The sequence below is a fragment of the Mustela nivalis genome, assembly GCF_964662115.1.
Source record: "Mustela nivalis genome assembly, chromosome: 7".
NCBI lineage: Eukaryota > Metazoa > Chordata > Mammalia > Carnivora > Mustelidae > Mustela > Mustela nivalis.
The window spans coordinates 5,081,152-5,100,702 of record NC_139026.1 but is presented as its reverse complement, the minus strand read 5'-3'; the positions used below and the strand labels follow the sequence as shown (position 1 = coordinate 5,100,702).

General features: G+C 57.0%; 1 protein-coding gene across 7 annotated transcripts in view; it reads left to right on the top strand.

Moving 5' to 3' along the window:
* The window catches only part of MPPED1 (metallophosphoesterase domain containing 1), a 75,548-nt gene extending 56,363 nt beyond the window's left edge, over positions 1-19,185 (top strand). For all 7 annotated transcript variants that reach the window (XM_082738847.1, XM_082738853.1, XM_082738849.1 and 4 more), the window contains 3 exons: positions 12,545-12,660; positions 14,538-14,651; positions 16,818-19,185. In XM_082738847.1, coding sequence (XP_082594973.1) covers positions 12,545-12,660; positions 14,538-14,651; positions 16,818-16,936 — 349 coding nt within the window. In that variant the 3' untranslated portion in view covers positions 16,937-19,185. The remainder of the gene's footprint in view (positions 1-12,544; positions 12,661-14,537; positions 14,652-16,817) is intronic.
* The last annotated feature ends 366 nt before the right edge of the window (positions 19,186-19,551 follow it).

Sequence of the window (19,551 nt, the reverse complement as noted above, 5' to 3'; positions counted from 1 at the left end):
CACTAGCCATTTCCACCTTTGTGCCTGGGCCTGGTGCCTGGGCCTCTCCTCCTCCTTCGGTCCCTTAGCTCCGGGAACACGTTGTCTTCATGACTCTGGCAATAGCTTTCCGTCGTGCCTCTTTTCCGACTAGAATGTTGGAGGCTCCGCGAGAACAGGGACCCAACTCTGTGTTCTGTGGTCTTTACTCCAGCGGCCGGGACTGTGCCTGGCTCATCAGAACAGGGTTGGATGGACGGGTGACGGACGCCAGGCCGGGGGAACTCAGTTAACATTCGGGCCTGGCCCGGCGTGGTGGCGTGGTGGCGTGGTGGCGTGGTGCTCCCGTGTCTTTCTGGGACCTCCAGGCCTTCCCCCAGTTTTCTCATCTGCAAGGTCCTTCCTTCTCTTCCTTGATGCCGGTCCCTCCAGAGCAGAACCTGACCGCGCCACCTCCCTGCTTGCCCTGCAGCCTCTCACCCCCCGGCTGAGGGCCTGCCCCCCACCCCTGCCCCATCTCCGGGCCCAGTCCCCTCCCCCACGCCCGCAGAGGCTCCGTCGCTGCGGGCCTCCGGTCCCAGGTCTCTTGGGGAACAGTGTGTTTGTGACGCCGTGCCCAGGGCACTGTGACTTGCCAGTCACAGGAAAGCCGCGTCTGGTCCTCTCCGGAGCCGACTCGGCACCGAGCCTTGGGTAGAGGCGCTTAGAGGAAGGGGTGGGAACCGACCACGGAGAAAGAGGAAGAGCTGAGCTGTCACAGAATCTGAAGTGTTGGAAGAGAACTCTGTATACATACCGTATTCATTTATGGGTTTTGGATACATTTTTTGTTCTCATTTAACTGAAAACGGCCTTGATTTAAAAAAAAAAAAAAAAAACCACGCGTGCGGGAGGGAGTGAAATTGGCATGCCGCTCGTCCATCTGGTCTAATTACTTCTGGTATTTTGAAAGAAGGAATATAAACCTGCTGAGACATTAAACTTCGAGAAGAGGCTGCCGGCCGTTGCCGGGCGTCTGGGCGCCGATCCTGGTGCTCAGCTTGGAGGCCTGGTGCTGCCTGTGGGCAGCGGGGTGTGGGAGACCCTGGCCAGGACTGGACAAGGCCACGCTGACACTCCTGCTGGCCGGCAGGATCCAGCCGGCTGATCCCAGGTTGGAATCTTGGCTTTCTGTGAAATGACAGCTAGGATAGGCCCCTGCTGTAGGGTCACTCTTAGGGTCCCAGGGGGTCGTGTGCATAAATTGCTTGGCAGACAGTAGATGTTCAGCACACGGTGGTTCCACTCACCGTCTAACCCTCTGTAGGTCTCTGCCTGGATTTCCCAGAGCGGGGCCGGGTGGAGGGGGTGAGATCAGGGTGTTCTGCACAGCTGGGGCCGCCCACCAAGGCACCCCTGGGTGGGGTGGGGGCAGGCACCGAGCCACCTGGGAGTTCTAAGCCTGGGACCTGCGGGATCCAGGCTCTGCCTACTGATGGGACAGTTGCCGTAGTAACGGTTCCCACTGCTGTCCCCAAGGCCCTGTGCTTCTGCCACTTGTAGTTAGACCTTTGTCCCCACTGGACAGTTGAGGGGCCCAAGATCCAAGACCTGAAAGGACTTGCTTAGGGTCCCCCAGTGCTTAGGGCCGGGTTGGGCCTGGGTGGCAGGACGGAGGCCCCAGACCTGGGGATAGACAGAGGCTAAAAGATTTATTTTTTAAACCTTGCCCAATAGGTCTTCTGGAGAAAACCAAACAGAGGCTAACAGAGTGAAACCCTGGCTTCTTTCTTGTCTCCTCAGAGGCTCTCGTAGGATGTGGCTGAGGGTCTGGGATTTGGGCCAGAACCGAGGCCTGTGCCAGCCCAGCACCTGCTGTACTGGCTGTGGTCAGAGGCTGTTGGGGCCACAGGGACACTGGCCCTGCCCGTTACGGCTGCCTGGCTTCTGGGCCAACCCCTCACGAGGAATCTTGGCTTGGCACAGCTCCAGCTGCTCCCCCAGAATCCTTTGCTCTGTCTCTTAAGAAAAGTTTTTTATTCTTTTGAAAAACACGTATTTCTCAGTCTCTCTCTAACACTTGTCCAAGGTGTCCAGGGCGCTGGACGTTTGCACCACACGCTCGTGTTCCGTGAAGCTCTGCCGGGGCCGTCCTGGGCAGCCCGGTTTGGGGGAGACCCTCAGACAGGATCGTGCCTGCCTTGGCCTGTGGGTGCCCGCAACTGCGGATGGCTTACTTTCATTTCTTGGGCTTTGTGGGCTCACACGGAGGCTGGAGATCAGGGGCAGGTGCCTGCCTCCCTGTGGTCCGTGGGCAGCCTTTTCTGGTCCATTCCCTCCCTGTCCCGGGACACCCTCTGGGGGCCCAGCTTTGTAGAGGGGGATCACCGGCCCCACTCCTTCCCCTTAGCACTCTGAGGCTCCTGCTGGTTACTTCAGGGCCACGGAGACCGACTTGCCCTAGGTCACAGGCGGCCAGGCCTGTGCCTCTCACGCTGTGTCTGTTACCGTTGGTTCCTCTCGCGTTTCTGGGTGGTTTTAGCATGAGGCCATGGCCTTCCTCTGTTCATTCTGGCCGGAGGGGCAGGCTTTCCCTCCTATAGCTGCAATTCGGAGACCCCTGGGTCCGCCACTGTGCCGGGCGCTGCTGCAAAATCGTCCCGTTTAACCTGGCGAGCAACGGGGCAAGACAGGATTGTTTTCATCCCACTTTGTGGACGGGGATGGTGAGGCTTGGGTCGAGGAACTGGCTAGAGATCTCGGCCCCAGCACAGCATCACGGGGCCCAGGCCCGGTGTGTGGACTTGGTCAGCTTCGGGCCAGCTGGTGGTGGCCTTGGGAGCTGCTGCTTCCCGATAGCCCCTGACCCCGTCCTGTGGGTAGCCCCTGTGGGCTGCAGAGCCCGGACGGGGCTCCCTGGATCCCTGGCCCCGGTAGTGCTGTGTTTTTCCTGAGCTCTGAGCCCCACTTCTGGGAAATCAGACTCAGATTCTCCCCTCCCAGGGCCGAGCAAGGGAGAGATGGGGGGGGGCACGCAGAGCTGGTGGTGGAGCACCAGGGACTTTGGTGGTATTTTGCGCCACACCTTCCTCCCCCCCACCGCCATCTGGAGCCCAGATCGGGTCAGGAATGCCTGGGTTCAGTTGGAGCTGCGGAGCCGGCCTGCCCGTGGGCCTGGCCGCATACCCTACCTGAGCCGCCTGCCCGCTTGGGCGGGGACAATGACCGGAGGGTGGGAGCCAGCCCACACAGCCCAGGCCAACGGTCCCGCTGCTGCTCACACCCTCTCTCCTTCCTCCCAGGATTCTGACCGTTGTCAGCCCTGCGCACCATGCACAGCCGGTGGATTCTGATGTTGGAAGAAAATTCCTCACCGTTCCTGGCCCTCCGCCGTGCTGCCTCTGTACACGCGCACACGCACACACACACACACACACACACACACACACACACACCACACGCCCCCCCCACATGCACCCATCCATAATGCCCACATGTGCACACACACATGCAGCTGCACACACACACCACACACTCACCCCTGCACACACACAACTACACACGCACACCCCCCACCTCCCCACGCACACACCGTACACACACGTGCATACCTCCCCACGTCATACACACACACACAATGTACACACAGGCCACACTCACTCACACACTCACACACACACACCCCCATCCATTCCTCTCTCTCTCACACAAACTCTGCTCTGCCCCTTCCCGGTCCTTATCCGCCTCCGTTTCACCTTGTAGTTATCTCCTTTACAGAGGGCCCCTCTGCACAGATGCGCGCTAGTCTACACGAGATTAATGTTTGAAACGAATTGTCTGCCTTCTCCCTGCTGCACAGTCCCCGCGAAACAAAAGATGAATGGTTCCGCACTTCGCAGGGTGGGGGACATTAATTAGGAATGACAAAGGACCCCATTCTTCGGTTCCACTTATCTTGCTGCTGACTTGCCGGAACTGCTGTATACTGGGGGGGCGGGGGGCAAGGTGTGTGATTGGCAGTCCTTGGGGACCGGTCTCCAGCCCGCACGGCCCTGCCCCCTCACTAGCCCCCGCGGGCCCCTCAGCCTCCCCCTCGGGACACCAGGAGTGCGGCAGACCTCTCTCCCTCAGAGCCAGGTGATGGCGGTGGCTGCTCAGACTGTGGAATGTCCCCAGGTGTCCGGGAACCACCTGTGGGGGTGAACTTGCTTGGGCCACCTGGGTGTGTCACTGACTCAGTTTCCCGGCTGCAGAATGGGAGTGCAGCCTCCCTGGGGTACCGAGAGTGTTCTGGGAGGCTCTTGGGGCCACTGACGTGTGGTACCCCCATCTGAGATGCTCTCGGTGTAGCCATCTCTGAGAGAAGCTTCTCGGTGGGAGTAGGGTCAGCGCCCCGCTCACACCGCAGCTTTCACCCCCGTAGAACGAGGAGCGGAAGTGGGAACACCTGGCCCACGAGGTCCGCTGTAAGAGGCTGTCTCCTTCTACCAGGCAGGGCCGCCTCCCTCAACCCCAGCCCTAGGGAGCGGGCTGCCTGGGGAGGCAGGGAAGGTCCCCAGAAGGAGGTGAGCAAAGATGCAGCAGAGGAGGTGAGCAAAGATGCAGCAGAGGAGGCTGAGCCTGGCTTCACCTCTGAGGTCTCATCTGCGAAATGGGCACACGAGCCCGCCCAGCAGGTCATGGGAGGCTGGGAGAGGCCGGGATGCTCCCTGGGTGGCTTGTTCTCATGCTTGTGCTTCTTACAGGTCTCAGGGCCTCGGGACTCCAGGGGCTCTGGGGTGGGGGGCTCCGGTCGGGAGTGCGAACAGAGGAGAGGGTGAATTCTTAGTCCTTTTCCACCTGCCTGCCCGCCGGTGCAGCTCCTGACCATTGACTCCATCATGCGTGCGTTCATTTGCGCTGGGAACCAGCCGTCCCTGAGTCTGCTTGGCTCAGCTGCCTGTTGGGCAAGAGGGATTTAGGGACGATTTGAACCTGTCTTGAGAGAGCCACCATGAGGGGACTCGGAGCAGGGAGGGGTCACCTGTGCTTGGGGGATAGAGGCGATTAGGGAAGCTTCCTGGAAGAGGTGGTCTTTGAGCTAAGCCTTAACAAATAATGGGTCATGGACTCTGAGGAGAGGCTAAGAAGGGCTTTCAGGTGGCTGGAAAAGCGGGAGGTCGAGGGCGCCTGGGGGGCTCAGTGGGTGAAGCCACTGCCTTCGGCTCAGGTCATGATCCCAGGGTCCTGGGATCGAGTCCCGCATCGGGCTCTCTGCTCAGCAGGGAGCCTGCTTCCTCCTCTCTCTCTGTCTGCCTGCTTGTCTGCCTACATGTGATCTCTGTCTGTCAAATAAATAAATAAAATCTTTAAAAAAAAAAAAAAAGCAGGAGCAAGAACCCAGAGATGGGGAGAGGCGGGCGGTGTTCAGCAAACAGAAAGGATTGTTGTGGCCAGCATGTGGTGAGTTCAGGGGGAAATCTGAGCAGGACGGTCCAAGAGGGGGACTGGGGCAGAGCCCATGGGCCCTGTGTGCCGCACTCTGAGGTCTGAGCTTGTCTTCTAGGCACAGGGAGCCATGGAAGGCTTTGGAGTAGGGGAGTCACCTGGGGGAACACTTTAGAGTTGGGGCACCAGGAGCCAGAGTCACAGGTGCTGCCTCCCTGTCCAGCCAGGCTCAGTGGGGGCCCAGCGAGGCCAGGGACTGGGCTGGAACTGGAGAGGGTACATTCAGGAGCTGCTCAGAGGGACAGCAGGCTGTTGCCATTGAACAGAGGGATCCCGTGGCTTGGTCACCCCTGTAGGGTCCTCTCTGGGTCAGCCACCTCTTAGGCCTAGGGCGCAGGAGCCAGGAGCCCTGGTTCAGGTCCCTTTGGCCCCCTCCGAGCCGTCAGGCGCACCCGCTGGCCTCTCTGTGCCTTCATTTCCTTGTCTTTAAAGTGGCAGCTTCCTGGGACTTTGTTAAGGGTTAACTGGGCAGAGATGTGGAAGTCCCTGGGGCTTGCGGAGGAGATGGGAGGTGGGAGGCGGGATTCCTGGCCCTATTTGCATAAATCTGGCCCGGAGGCAGAGAGCACAGGCTCGGCCTCTGCTGTCTGGGGTTTGAGCCCCCCACCCCCCACCCCTGTCTCACTTGGTCAGCAGGTAACCCCATGCAAGTCTCTGTACCTGCCCGCACCTCAGTCTCCGCATCTGTAAAATGGAGCATTGATGGCAGCTGCCACCCCCCCATGTGGGTGTGAGGACTGGGGGCTCACAGGGAGAGGCTCTGGATTTGTGCCTTTGTGGGTGCCCCCCACCTTGGCCTCCGGGCAAGGGAATTCCGGATGCTCGCCCTCGGGCATCGCGCCCTGGCCTGGGTGCACCAGCAGGCCCACCCCCACCCCAGGGCACCCCAGGCCTCCTCTGCCTGCACACCCCAGCATCCCCTGGAAATGAGGTGCCCATAGCCCAGGCTAACCGAGTGACCCCTGGTTGCCCCCCCTCCAGGGGCCGTGCGCCTCACCTGGCCGAGCAGAGCGCACTGGGCTTCGGCGTTCTCTGTAGACTAGCGAAATCCCCCTCCCGTCTGCTGTCGGGGGACCTGGGATTCACGCTTCAGGGGGAAATCGTTTAATGATTGGCCACGAGGAGGTCATTTATATTGGCTAAGCGGGCTTAATTAGCCTGGATTCGAAGGTTACCATCAGCGCACAAAAAAGCTGTTAAGGGGTTAACCTCTGAGAGATTACATTGTATTCAGCGCTCTGTTAAAGTTTGAATTAATTTTTCCCATGGGTTTGTTCACATTCTAATTTTCAACTAAATGAGACATCTGTTTCAGAAAAGGAAAATTTGCTCTGGTTGTCATGGCAACTATCATTCTGTAAGAAAATTATTCCAATGGTTACTTTAGAACAGAAAGACAGAAATTCAGGACATAAAGCTGCCTCCCATGGCTCAGTCGGAATTCTGATTCATCCGACCTCCTTGGAGTCTGTGATGTGTCCTGGACAGTACGCAGACATCGGGCTCCTGGCCCTCAGCGTGGCATGGCTTGGTCCAATGCCAGGTCTTGTTGGAGATGAGGGTGGGGCTTTTGCAGGGCCCCGGGCGTCCTGTCTTGGGCATTCACAGTCTCAGACCACAGCTGCCCCCAGGTGGATGGGCCACTAGCGGGGAGGCTGGACCCTGGCTGCTTGGACCGCAGGTTCTGTGAGCCCTTGCCTGCCCTGGCCTCTGTCTTGAAACCAGGGCAACCTTGGACTTCAGCTCTGGTCCCAAAGGGCCTCGTGATGGACCAGATGTAGAATGCTGGAAGCATCTGGGGCCGATTTCACCTTGAAGAAGGCCTGGCCCCACCCTTCTGTCTCCACTTCCCATGGCAGGAACCTGAGTGGACCCACAGGAGGGGCTGGAGGGGTTTCCAGGTCTTGTGGGCTGGTTAAAGACCTCTGAGGTGAGGTCACCATGAAGAGTCTGTGTCCCTTGCTGTGCTGGAGAAACCCCCAGCCTGACGAGGGTATTCCCCAACCCACAGGCCATCCTGGAAAATATCTCCTTTGGATGTTTGCATGAGTGCAAACATCATTGACTCTTCCTGCTCCCCCTAAAATTTCAATACAAGCTAGAACCTCCCCTTTGCCCATTGACGGAGCTCCTGGGTGTTTAGAAGGAGTTTTCATAGTGGAAGAATAATTTAACCTCTTAAACCTCCTCCCACTCTCCTTTTTCCCCTCCCCTCTGGGTCAGGGTCATAGCACCTAGCAAGAGGGTCAGAAGCACCTCATGGGGTAGGGTCTGGGGCACAGGCATCATGATCGTGCTGGGACAGGTGAAGTCACCAGCCCAGGGGTAGAAACAGGTGCCTGATGCCAACCTGGGTGCCTTGAACAAGCTCTCAGGGCCTCCCCAGGGACAGGGTGAAGTCCACGTTCCCAGGATCGGAGGCAGTGTATTTCCAAGAGCTAGGCAGGTGTATCTACGGGGAAACGCCAGGCCGAGAGGAAGGAAGAGGGGGAGCCGGGGCAGGCGGAGGCTTGCGTGGGTCCCTCTGCTCCTGGGGGTCTCTGAGGTCTCTGGTATGTTTCTAGGCCCCTCTATCAAGAAGCTACCCCTTGCTGTGCCTCACAGGAACGAACAGACGCCTTCTCTCCATGCAGACGAGGCCTCATCCCGTCTTGTAAATATTTGATTAGATTTTTGAAGAATGAATTCTGTATTTGGAAGGCAGTGCCAGAAACATGTTGCTTCTTTCCCGGGAGGCTAATGGGGCTTGGGCTCCTGGGAGGGCCGCTAGGCTTGGCTTTCTGAGCGGCTCCCAGGCTGCTGCAGCCTTCCCTGCAGTGACTCTGGCCTGGCTCAGCCAGAGAGCGGCTGTGAGCTCGCCCAGAGTCGGGGCTGCAGACATGCAGAGCTGGGAGCTCAGCGTGTTAGGGCAGGAGCAGCCCCGGCTGGCCGCTGGAGCACGACTCTTTCTGACCAGGAACCACGGCGGGAAAAACACTTTCCACTGTGACTCAGTACATCCCGCCATGGGTGTCTATTTAAATATAAATATATTTAACTGAAGTCTCCTTTCCCTGCTAGGAGGTACTCTTTTTTTTTTTTTGGATGCTTTATTTTATTATTAATAAAAATGTTCTTGTGGCCCATCAAAATGCAGTTTGAAAAGCTCTACCCTAGGTCAAATGTTTTTCATGAAGGCTCCATGGGTGAGTTTCAGGAGGGGCCCACAGTGATGATGGTGTTAGTGATAGTGATGATGGTGGTGCTGATGGTGCTGATGGTGTTGGTGATCGTGGTGATGATGGTGGTGGTGGTGATGGTGGTGATAATGGTGATGGTGATGATGGTAATTCTGACGATGATGGTGATGGTGGTGTTGGTGATCGTGGTGATGGTGGTGGTGGTGGTGATGGTGGTGGTGATGGTGATGGTGATGATGGTAATTCTGATGATGATGGTGGTGATGGTGATTGTGGTGATGATGGTGGTGGTGGTGATGGTGGTGGTGGTGATGATGATGGTGATAGTGGTGATGATGAAGATGAGGATGATGATGATGGTGTTGGAAATGATGAAGGCAGCTGCAATGCACTGGATCAGGCACTGTTTTAAGCACTTTACGTGGATTAATGGATTTAATCCTTCCAAACAACCCTATTTTACAGATGGGGAAATTGAGGCACATAGAGAAATTGAGTCACTTGCCAAAAGTCACACAGGTAGGAAGAGGTGGACCTATTCTCACCTAGGTCTCTCTGACCCCAAAATTGCCTTGAAGTTGGGTTTAAAATTGTGTATGTGTGTGTGGGAGGTGCATTTTCTGTTATGCAAGGGCCGGCCTCTGTGGGTGTGCCAGTGATAGGAGGTGTCTTCTGAGGGGACTGTCCCCAGACCAACCCACCCAGATGCTGTTCCCCACCCCTGAACACCTGGTCTCCTCCCTTGGCAGGTACTTCCTACAGTTGGGGATCCCGTGGGCAGCCCCAACCCAGGGACGCTTCTCACCATCTGTTTCTCCTGCCAGAGCCTCAGGGTGCAGATCCCACACCCCCTGCACAGGTGGTTCTCCTGGGGCTCACTCGTGTCTAGGGACGAGGGAGTCTTCTCGGCTCCTCCCACAAGAACAAGGCAGGAACCACAGTCCTCTTCTTCAAGGCCAAAACTTAGGCCTCGGAGGTGGTGGCCTGGTGTGCTCTGCCCACTTTTAATAAGTTCCTCTGGGCAGGAGCTGGCGACTGTCTTTTGGATCTGGGCATCATCCTCGGTTTCAGAGTTCAGGCTGTGATCCTCAGGCAGCAGGAGAAGTCCTGTTTGACATCTGTTAACCGATGGATTCATGCATTCATTTATTCCCCGCCTCCAGGCTGGTCTGGACGCGCAAGGTGAGAGGAAGCTTGGGTCAGACAGGGCTTTGAAGGATAAACGTGGCGTGAGGTTGGGGTGGGCAGGAGGAGAACAGGGGGGAACCGGCGTTCTTGGCAGAATCCCAGGCCAGCAGGGGAGAGGATCTGGCATGTGTATGAAATGGCAAAGGACTCGACCCCCAAACGGCTGCTGTGGTCCCCCATCTTCCTCCTGCATAAACCCATGTTCCAGAAGATGGCACTGTAGGCATGAAGGCTGAGGAGAGAGAGGGTCAGGTCTGGGTTCAAACATGACTTGCCCCACCTTGGGCACCTCACTGCCCCTCACTGAACCTCACTCAGTCTTTTTATCCAGAAGGTACCATGGTGGGACTGAATTAGCATTTTCAAATGGTGTTCCGTGAGATGCACAGGGTTCCAAAGGCATGCTTTGGGTGGCTGCCAATAGGTAGAGCAGTTGGGTCAAGAGCCAGAGGTCTCAGCCTCGCCATGAAGAACATAGGGGCCATGAGAGGGGTTTTAGGGACAGCTTTGGGCATGTGAGAGAGACCTTGAAGATGAAAGCCCGGCCGCACCGCTGACTTGTACCGTTTGTGCTGGAGGAGGTAGTGAGGTGCCCAGCCCGGGAGTCAGCGCACCCAAATCCCAGGCTAGCTCACCTCGCTGAGCCTCTGGGTCCTTATTTGTAAAATGGGGACACTCTTAGTCCTTAATTCCCAGGGTTCTTGTCACAGGAAAACCATCCCTGTAAGGTACTTAGAGGGCACCTGACAGAAAAGTAGGTATGCAGGGAATGTCGGCAATGATTTCTGCTCAGTCTCCTCATCTGTAAAAGAGAAAGAAAGAGACCTATCTGCCTACCCTAGCTGCTGGTGTGACAGTCCTCGAGGTGGCAGAGGGGGAGGTGATGAGAGTGACAACGGTGATGGTGGCGTTGATGACTGTGTCAGCGTCCTGGGGCCCCACAACTAATCACCACAGATGGCGGGGCTTAAAACAATAGACATTTATTCTCTCACAGTGTGGAGGCTGGAAGTCTGACATCAAGGTGTCATCCCCATTTGTCCTTCTTGAGGGCCCTGAGGGAGGACTCCATGCCCCTCTCCCAGCGTCTGGTGGGGGCTACAAGCACTTGGCACTCCTTGGCTTGTAGACAGCATCACTCCAATCTCTACCTCCATTGTCAATGGCCCTTTTCTCTCTGTGTCTCTGTTTTCACATGACCTCTCATAAGAACACCCGTCACTAGATTAGGGGCAGGCCCTAACCGAGTATCACCTCATCTTAACTTGATTATATCTGCAAGGACCCTGTTTCTAAATTTGGTCACATTCATAGGTACCTGGGGTCCATATGTCAACATACGTTTTTGAAGGACACAATTTGACCCACAAAAGTGGTGATAGTGGTGATGGTGATGGTGATGCTGGTGATGGCGATTGTGGTGATGGTGATGGTGATTGCGGTGGTGATGATGATGGTAGTGATAATGGCAATGATCATGATGTGGTGATGGTGATGGTGGTGATGATGATGGTGACTTTGTAAATCCTAACAGGCTGTGTTGATGTGGGATCTTATAATGACTTAGGCCCAAGAGAGCTTCATAGTAGGGATGTTTAGTTAGAAATCAAAGCCCAGGGTGCCTGGGTGGCTCAGTGGGTTAAGGTCTCAGGTCATGGTCTCAGGGTCCTGGGATCAAGTCCCGCATCGGGCTCTCTGCACAACAGGGAGCCTGCTTCCCCCCTCTCTCTCTGCCTGCCTCTCTGCCTACTTGTGATTTCTCTCTGTCAAATAAATAAATAAAATCTTAAAAAAAAAAAAGAAATGAGAGCCCAATCAAATGGCTTTATGTTGCCCATATAACTGAGAAGTGCAGAAGTATGGTGGGTGACTGGTACAGTTTTGATCCAGCGGCTCCCTTGGGCCATGTGGTTCAGCCATTGCCCTTTGGGACAGCTTACTAGCCGCTAACAGCTTCCAAGGCACGAAGCTCACTGGTTGATCTGCAGGGGTGAAAACATCCTCTCTCTCGTCATTGAAAGAAGAAAATATCTGGGATTCCCACCAATGGGAAGGATCTAGGCTTCATGTTCACCACTGAGCCAATCCAAGGGAATCATTGGCATCGTTCAGTCTAGGTCTGAGTTGAGATTCCGTCCATTGGTCTGGGTCCCTCTGGTCCTGCCCTTAGAGCTGGGGATGGACGCAGCCCGGCTGGGAGCTTCAAGGGAAAGCAGGAATCAGCTTCCTCCCCTTGGAAGCCATTCTTTCTGGACTGGGTCCCCACCTGCCCCAACTTGGGCAGGAAGGCAGAGAGTGTTTTCCTGGGAGGGGTCGGGCTCTTCTCTGGACTGGGTCCCCACCTGCCCCAACTTGGGCAGGAAGGCAGAGAGTGTTTTCCTGGGAGGGGTCGGGCTCTTCTCTGGATTTCCTTAGAAGAGCTCGGAGAACGAGAGGTCTTTGGCTGATGCTGATTCTTTTTAAATGTTCCTTTTAAAAGTTTACAGAAATAATATTTATTCATCCTAGAGAAACAGAACCTGTGTTGAAGGGAGGGGGAAAGAGAAGAGGAGGCCAGAGACATCCCACGGCCTGCGAGTGGGTCAGGATTCTGGCTGAGTCCAGGCCATCCCCACCTTTATGTTGAGTTTCTAGGGATCGAGCCTGCCCCGGAGACCACTGGGCGCCGCAGTGGCTTCCCCTACCTCTGACGGTCCCGCGCTCTCTCTGAACGGCCCGCTCTTCTTCCATAGGCAGCCGTGGTTTTATGGCTGGGGCTTTAACCTCCCACGAGGCCAAGCACTGCTAGAGAAATGGAACCTCATTCCTGAAGGCGTAGACATCCTGATAACCCATGGACCACCACTAGGTAAGAGTCAGCTGCCCCCTGCCTTGGCTGGCCGGGCCCCGAGCGGGCCTGCTGGTGCCGGGGGCGGCCTCCAGGGGTGTGGGTGTTGAGAGGCAGTGTCTGGCCTCACCTGAGCACGGAGATCAGCCTTGACGAGCTCTGTTCTGAGTCTGACGTGTTGTGGCACTGGGGACAGTTCTCTCCACGGGCCTCATTTCCCCACTGTGTGCTGGGGCTCAGCGTGTTACCTCGTGGACTCCTCGCAGCCCCCAGGGAGGTCAGCATCAGCTGCCTAGTTTATACATGTGGGCTACTGGAGCTCAGGGACGTGGAGAGGCAGGGCTGGGCCCTTGACCTGCATCCTGGGGACCGAATACCTTCAAGGTCACTCTCTCGGCTTCGTCCTGTATGCCCTCACCTGTCAGACCCCTGGGGAACCGCACCCGCACCCATTCCAACAGTCCCCAGGGCCTGTGGGTTCCATCCTCAACACGTCTCGTCCCAGGCTCCCCTGCCCCCCGCCCCGGTCCAAGCTGATGTCACCGCTCACTTGGTCTGTTTCTGGGCCCCCCTGGCTGTCCCTTCGGGGCTTTCTCAGGTCTCCCCTCCCCCTCTCCTCACCCACACTTCCTGCCCATCTGCACACCCCTCCGATTCCACCTCCAAACTGGATCCCAGCTCCTTCCTCTCCTCTGCACTGCGGCTGTCCCCAGCTGGGTTCCAGCCAGTGTCTTCTGTCCCTTTGATGATTGCCAGGGTCTCCTCGCTGGTCCCCCGTCCCGGAGTCTTGCCCCTTCCACTCCACTCTCCCCAGGTCAGGGGAGGGCGCTCTCTGAATTGGCAGCGATGCCATGCCGTCCCTCTACAACACTCCATAGCTCCCCTAGGCCTTAGAATGCCGTCCAGACTCCCAGCAGCCCCGCCCCTCCCAGCGTCCTCCTGCTGCTGCTGCCTCCACAGAACTTGCCATCACTCCCGCAGCATTTGGGGTCCAGGGCGGGCAATCCTGGGCAAGGGGTAAACCTGGGCAGTGCTTGGCTCCAGGGTTTATAGGCCGCGGGGTAGAGGGGCGTGGAATGGCCAAGCCCGGTGGGACCTCTCTCTCCCTCTCTCCCTCCCTCTCTCATCACTAAGGCAGTGGCAGGGGCAGCCCGCCCCGTTCGGGGACTCAGAGGCTCCCCCTTGCCCTTCCCAGCATGCAGGAACCTGTCTCCCCCACCCACACCAAGGGGGGCCGAGACGAACCCTGGCGGCTTGCTTGGAGTCATTGATGACTCTTCGTTTGCGCAGCCGTGTGCGAATAATGGGCCGCCGCCGTCCGGGGCGGCTCCGGGAGGCTGGCGGTGCGAGCAGACCCTGACCCAGCCGGGAGCCAGGCTGTGGCGAATGGAGTTCATTTTCATGATTTGGGGGTGTCTGTTTAGAAAGTTTCCGACGTGGAAATCTCGCTCCTGGTTCTGCTCCGCTGCCAGCCCCTAGGGTGCCCTTGCGCCTCCCATGTCCCTTTCAGGCCTCCGTGTGCCTGTCTCTGCAATGGGGGATGACACCTTGGAGACTGCTTCAAGCACAGGTCTGGGTGGGCTCACTTGGCCCCCAGTGCCGGGCCCACTCTGGACTCTTGTAAGCCAGGCTCTCCGGGTGACCCTGCAGAGGGGGAAGGGCGGGGCTGCCAGGCCCTGGGCAGGACGCGGCAGAGCCCTCGGCTTTCCCTCCCTGCAGGCAGGGGGCCAGGCGGCTTCAGGAGAGCCTGCTGGGGCCTCTGGGGTCAGGGTCCACCCGGGGCTGTGAGGCTTGGACCCCGTGTCTCTGAGACTCAAAAGCTGCCGTGTGGGGCCTGCAGGGCTGGGGGCCCAGCCGTCTGACTGCTGTCACTGCCCCGCTGTCATCTCCTCACACAGGCTTCCTGGACTGGGTCCCCAAGAAGATGCAGCGGGTGGGCTGCGTGGAGCTGCTCAACACGGTGCAGAGGCGTGTCCAGCCGCGGCTGCATGTCTTCGGCCACATCCACGAAGGTCGGCGCGGGGGTGGGGAGGGGCTCCTCATGGGCCCTGTGGAGGGGACCCCGCACCTCCCTCCCACCCGGTCACCTCCTCCCTGCTCTCAGCCCCTTCCTGACGTATGCTCTTGTACGTGCTTTGTCTGCACTTGGCCATCAGTGGGCTACCGCTGAAATGGTTAACAGTGGGAAGACAGTTGCGAAGTCTGGCAAGACTCAGGGCTAAGTTTCACTCCCTGGGAGTGAGGCGACTCCACCTGGCTGCTGTGTCTAGCTTGGGAGGCTTCTGGAATGTGAGCAGGAGGCTTCCCGGAGGAGGGGACATTGGATGGAACATGGAGGATGTGTTAGGTTTGGTAGGCTCACTGTGAGCTCCGTAAGACTGGCAGTTACCTACATCTCGACAGCCTGGCATACAGTTGGTGCTTAATAAATGTGGAGGGCCCCTTGCTTGCCTGAGATATTCTGGAGGCACCTCACCTCCACCCCCACCACATGCACATACAGACCTGGTATTCTGGCTCTGTTCCGGGGGGAGGGTGGGGACACTTGCTTTTCCCACACAGTTGGAATGGTGGGGGGCGTTCAGTTCCACTTGGGGGGCAGTGGGCAAGGCGGGTGTGATGGTGCTGGGTGAGGTCAGCCCACACCCCCACGCCCTCCACGTAGGGCTTTCCTTGCTAGCCTGGAGCCCGACTCCTCAGCTTGGCAGAGCCCCTCTTTTACTCCTTTCAGGCCTTCATCCCACCTGCCCGAGGCCACACTGCCCCATCCCACCCTACCAGAAAGCACGTGGGCTCCCATGGGCCATGGGGACGGATGTGGTTTCCCCAGAGTTGTCTGCCAGCCTCCTGCACCTATGTCCGTGTTAGGCCAGGGTCCCCGGGCCTCACATGTGCTTGTTCTGCATCCGGTCACTTTCTAGCTCAGAAGCAAACAAGCCTCAGCCCTTTCCCTGAGGGCTGCTGCATGGTGTTGTCGGAGGACAGAAGTGATCAGACCTCCCCTGGCCCTGAGGAGATCACAGAGGGAACCAGATAGGCAAAGGCAGAATCTGAGAGGTCATGAGATGGGCAACCCCCGTGCTGTGGGATAGCAATATTGCCATCATTTTTTGCAGCCCAGACGTGCCATCAGATCCCAGGTGATGCGTGACCCAAACCACACTCCCGCACGATTGTATAGGCCAAATGGGGCTCCTGAGAGTGGGTAACCCACAAGAGGAGGGGAAATGGCCTTTCTGGCTTGGAGGTGATCTGAGCTGAAGGATGAGGATTCGAACAAGTAGACACGGTGGGAAAAGGGTGTGATGACAGCAGAGGCTAAGAGAAGAAAGTACATGATTATGGTGATGATGGTGGTGATGATCATGATGGTGGTGATGATGGTGGTAATGGTGGTGGTGATGGTGACGATGGTGATGGTGAGGATGGTGGTGATGGTGGTGCTGGTGATGGTAATGGTGGTAATGGTAGGAGGTGAAGGTGGCAATGGTGATGATGGTGGTGGTGATAGTGATGATGGTGATGACGGCAATGATGGTGATTATGGTGATGGTAGTGATCGTAATGGTGGTAGTGGTGCAGATGATGATGGTGATGGTGGTGATGATTGTGGTGATGGTGATGATGATGGTGGTGGCGATGGTAATGGTGGTAATGGAGATGAGGGTGGCTATGGTGATGATGGTGATGGTGGTGAAGGTGATGATCATGATGGTGGTGATGATGGTGGTAATGGTGGTGGTGATGGTGATGATGGTGATGGTGAGGATGGTGATGATGGTGGTGGTGGTGATGGTACGGTGGTTATGGAGATGAGGGTGACTTGGTGATGGCGATGATGGCGATGATGGCGATGATGCTGATGATGATGGTGGTGATGATGTCCATGGTGATATCTCACTGTGTGCTCGCCATGTGCTTTCCAGGCACTGGGCTGAACGAACACTGTATGTGGATTATTATCGCATTTGCCCCTCGTAGCAGTTGGGGAAGGAGCATCTATCATCACCTCTATCTGTAGATGAAGAGGCTGAGTTGAGGGTTTCGGTAGCTTGTCCTGGCCTGTTGAGCCCGCTGCAGCGGAGTGCTCTCTGACTACCACGCCCCCTAGGCCGCCTCACTACCCTAGGTCCTGGCCTTACTCCCTCAGCCCTGACGGCTGTGCGCTTACTTCCCAGGGTACGGTGTCATGGCAGATGGGACGACCACCTACGTGAACGCGTCTGTGTGCACCGTGAACTACCAGCCTGTGAATCCGCCCATAGTCATTGACCTCCCCACACCCCGGAACTCCTGACTGCCCCTGCTGTCTCAGCCCCTCCTGCTCACATCAGCTACACACGCCTGGCCGAGAGCACAGACCCCCAACCACCCTTCCTTCCATGCAGACCAGCTGCCTGGCCGTGGGGAGCAGCCCAGCCGATGGGTCGAGGCCTTGGAATGAAGAAAACCTCCCCTGACTCTTCAGCCTCCGTCACCTGGAGTCAGGACCCTGTGGGTCCCTGGCAGGGGTTCTGTGCTCATTACTGTTTTCTGCGTGTACATTTCTGCGTGTACCTTGTCCAAGGACCTAACAAGCTTGCGGTCCTGTCCTGCTTGGGAATTGACGGACTCTTCATCCTTCTCAGTTGGACCCACTCGTGGGCTTGGGAAGCCGCTGCTCCTGGACACACTTTGGAAGTTCTCGCACAAAATCTCCCTCTAACCGAGGGTCTGTGTGGCAGCAAGCCCTGGGATTGGGGGTGTGTGGGAGGTTTTGGAGACTGGGTGCAAGTGGCACCCGTTCCTGCCCCCCGCCCCCCACCGGGCTTGGGGAGGAGATGGGCCTGCTTCACAGCTGAGGCCCTTGAGGGAGCGATCAGGGACGTCTCAGGAATTCGGGCCACAAGGCCAACAAGCCGTCTGCCTCACCTCGTGACCCCGCTTTCTTCCTGTGGGCATCTTTGCCATCTTGAACAGTGGCCTGAGCACCTCAGGTGCTCGCGTGGAGCCTGGACCCGGGGAGAATGGTTCTCTAGAAGGAGCCATGTGGGTGCCCAGGACCAGATGGAAGGTTCCCGAGTCACAGACTCGCGGGTCTGAGCAGCTCTGCAGAACTTGGCAGGCTGGAGGGGCTGCAGACGGAGGCCACCCTGCCACGTGGTTGTGCCCATGTGGATGTGCGCGTGCGTGCGTCCCCTTACTGTCCTCCAGTGGGGTTCCATTCCTTAGTGCGGTTTCTCGTGCACCATTTCGGTTCTGTCTGTTGGACCCACAGCTGAAGGGGCTGAGTGGTTCCTGGTCCTGGCCAGTGTGTCCTGTTAACGGGAGGGTGGCCCAGTAGCAGAGCAGGCCCTGGCGCTGGCAGCTTCATGGAGAGCGCCTTTCCTTTTTTTCCTTTAAATTAGTACTGGGTTTGGGGAGGTGGGGGGTTGGGCTGAATCTGTGAGGGCAAGGGAACCAGCAGGGTCTCATCGGAGCGAGGCCAGAGAGGCGGGATCGCCCCGTGCAGGGTCCGATTCTATCTTTATTGAAATTTTTGATATTTTGTTCATCATGGATATTTTTCTGAATCGAATTTGATTTTGAAAGACATGGGGTTAAAGAGCATCCTTTCTCTGTCTTGCCCAGCTGTTTGGTAGCTCCTTCAGTCGGGCACCTGAGAGGAGGGCCTTATTCACCTCACCCTCAGCCCAGCCCCGGGGCCAGCCCTTACCACGGCTCGTTGCAGATACAATCTTGATTCATGCCAGGCGGTCCTGCAAGGTCAGCTCTGTTGGCTTGATTTTAGAGATGAGGAGATTGAGATCAGAGAGGAGACGTCACTTGCCTGAGGGTGCACAGCTCAAAAGGGGCAGAAGCCGGACTTGAGCCTTAGTTTCTGGCTCCAGGGCCCCTGGTTTGCCGGGACTCAAAGCTTCGCCCCTCCGAGGCAACGCATGGTCCCAAGTCTCTCTCTCCCTCTCTTTTTTTAAGGTTCCTGTTCAGAGCCTCTCTGGTCCGTGTCTCAGAGAGAGCCCCTGGAGCGCTGAGGGATCCTGTTCTCTGAGCCCAGCACCCTGGCATCCCAGGAGGCCACGATTCCTTCCCTGCTCCCGCAGGCATCCCCATGGGGCAAGGCTCACTGTCCACAAGGGGAGTCTGCCAGCAGCAGTGCGCTCTGGGGTGCGGGGTGTGGGACGTCGGGGACTCTGTTTGACCGAGTGGTTCCTGGGTGAGGATGTTTACAAAGTCTCTGGGGAAGCCCAGATGCACGGCGTATGGGCACATGTCGGGTGGAGAAGACACAGGCCCTTTTAGTCACCTCTACCGAATTTCTATGCGGACCAAGAACTATAAACTTAAATAAATTTTTTTCCTAAGGTATCTTCAGAATATGGTGTATTTTTATGTGGAAAAGAAAAGTTATGAAGGCAGCTGTTACTTTGAAAGAAAATTCATTAAAAGTCCTTGAGGTATGAAAGATGATGGCGTGCTCCTCAATCATTTTGGCATAACTTGATTGTGGCTGTAATTTTTTTTTTTTGTCAAGCATGTCAGACAATAAAGTCTTTGTAAAAAGAAAGAGATGTCCACGTGACGCCTCTTCCTGTGTGTGTCTCTGGGTGGCCTGTGAGGCACGTGGGGGGAGGAATGGCATCCTCCCGGTCCGGTCCAGTCCGGAGTCCTGGACAGAGTTCAGAGGCCAAAGACCTTCCATGTGGCGGCAACTGACATCCTTTTGCTTGATCCAGCTTTCCCCCGGGGTGGGCCAATCTCAGAAGTGGTTGGCATGGGCCATTCTGTGCCCTATGAAGTTCAAGTATTCTGACTGCCTGATTCCTCAAAACAGAGTACCTTGAGATGGTCTGAGCTCTGGGACCTTCCCCGAAGCAGTATGTTCAACCTAGCTCTTACCACACTAAGGGTCCAGGTGTTGCCCAAGAAAAGCAC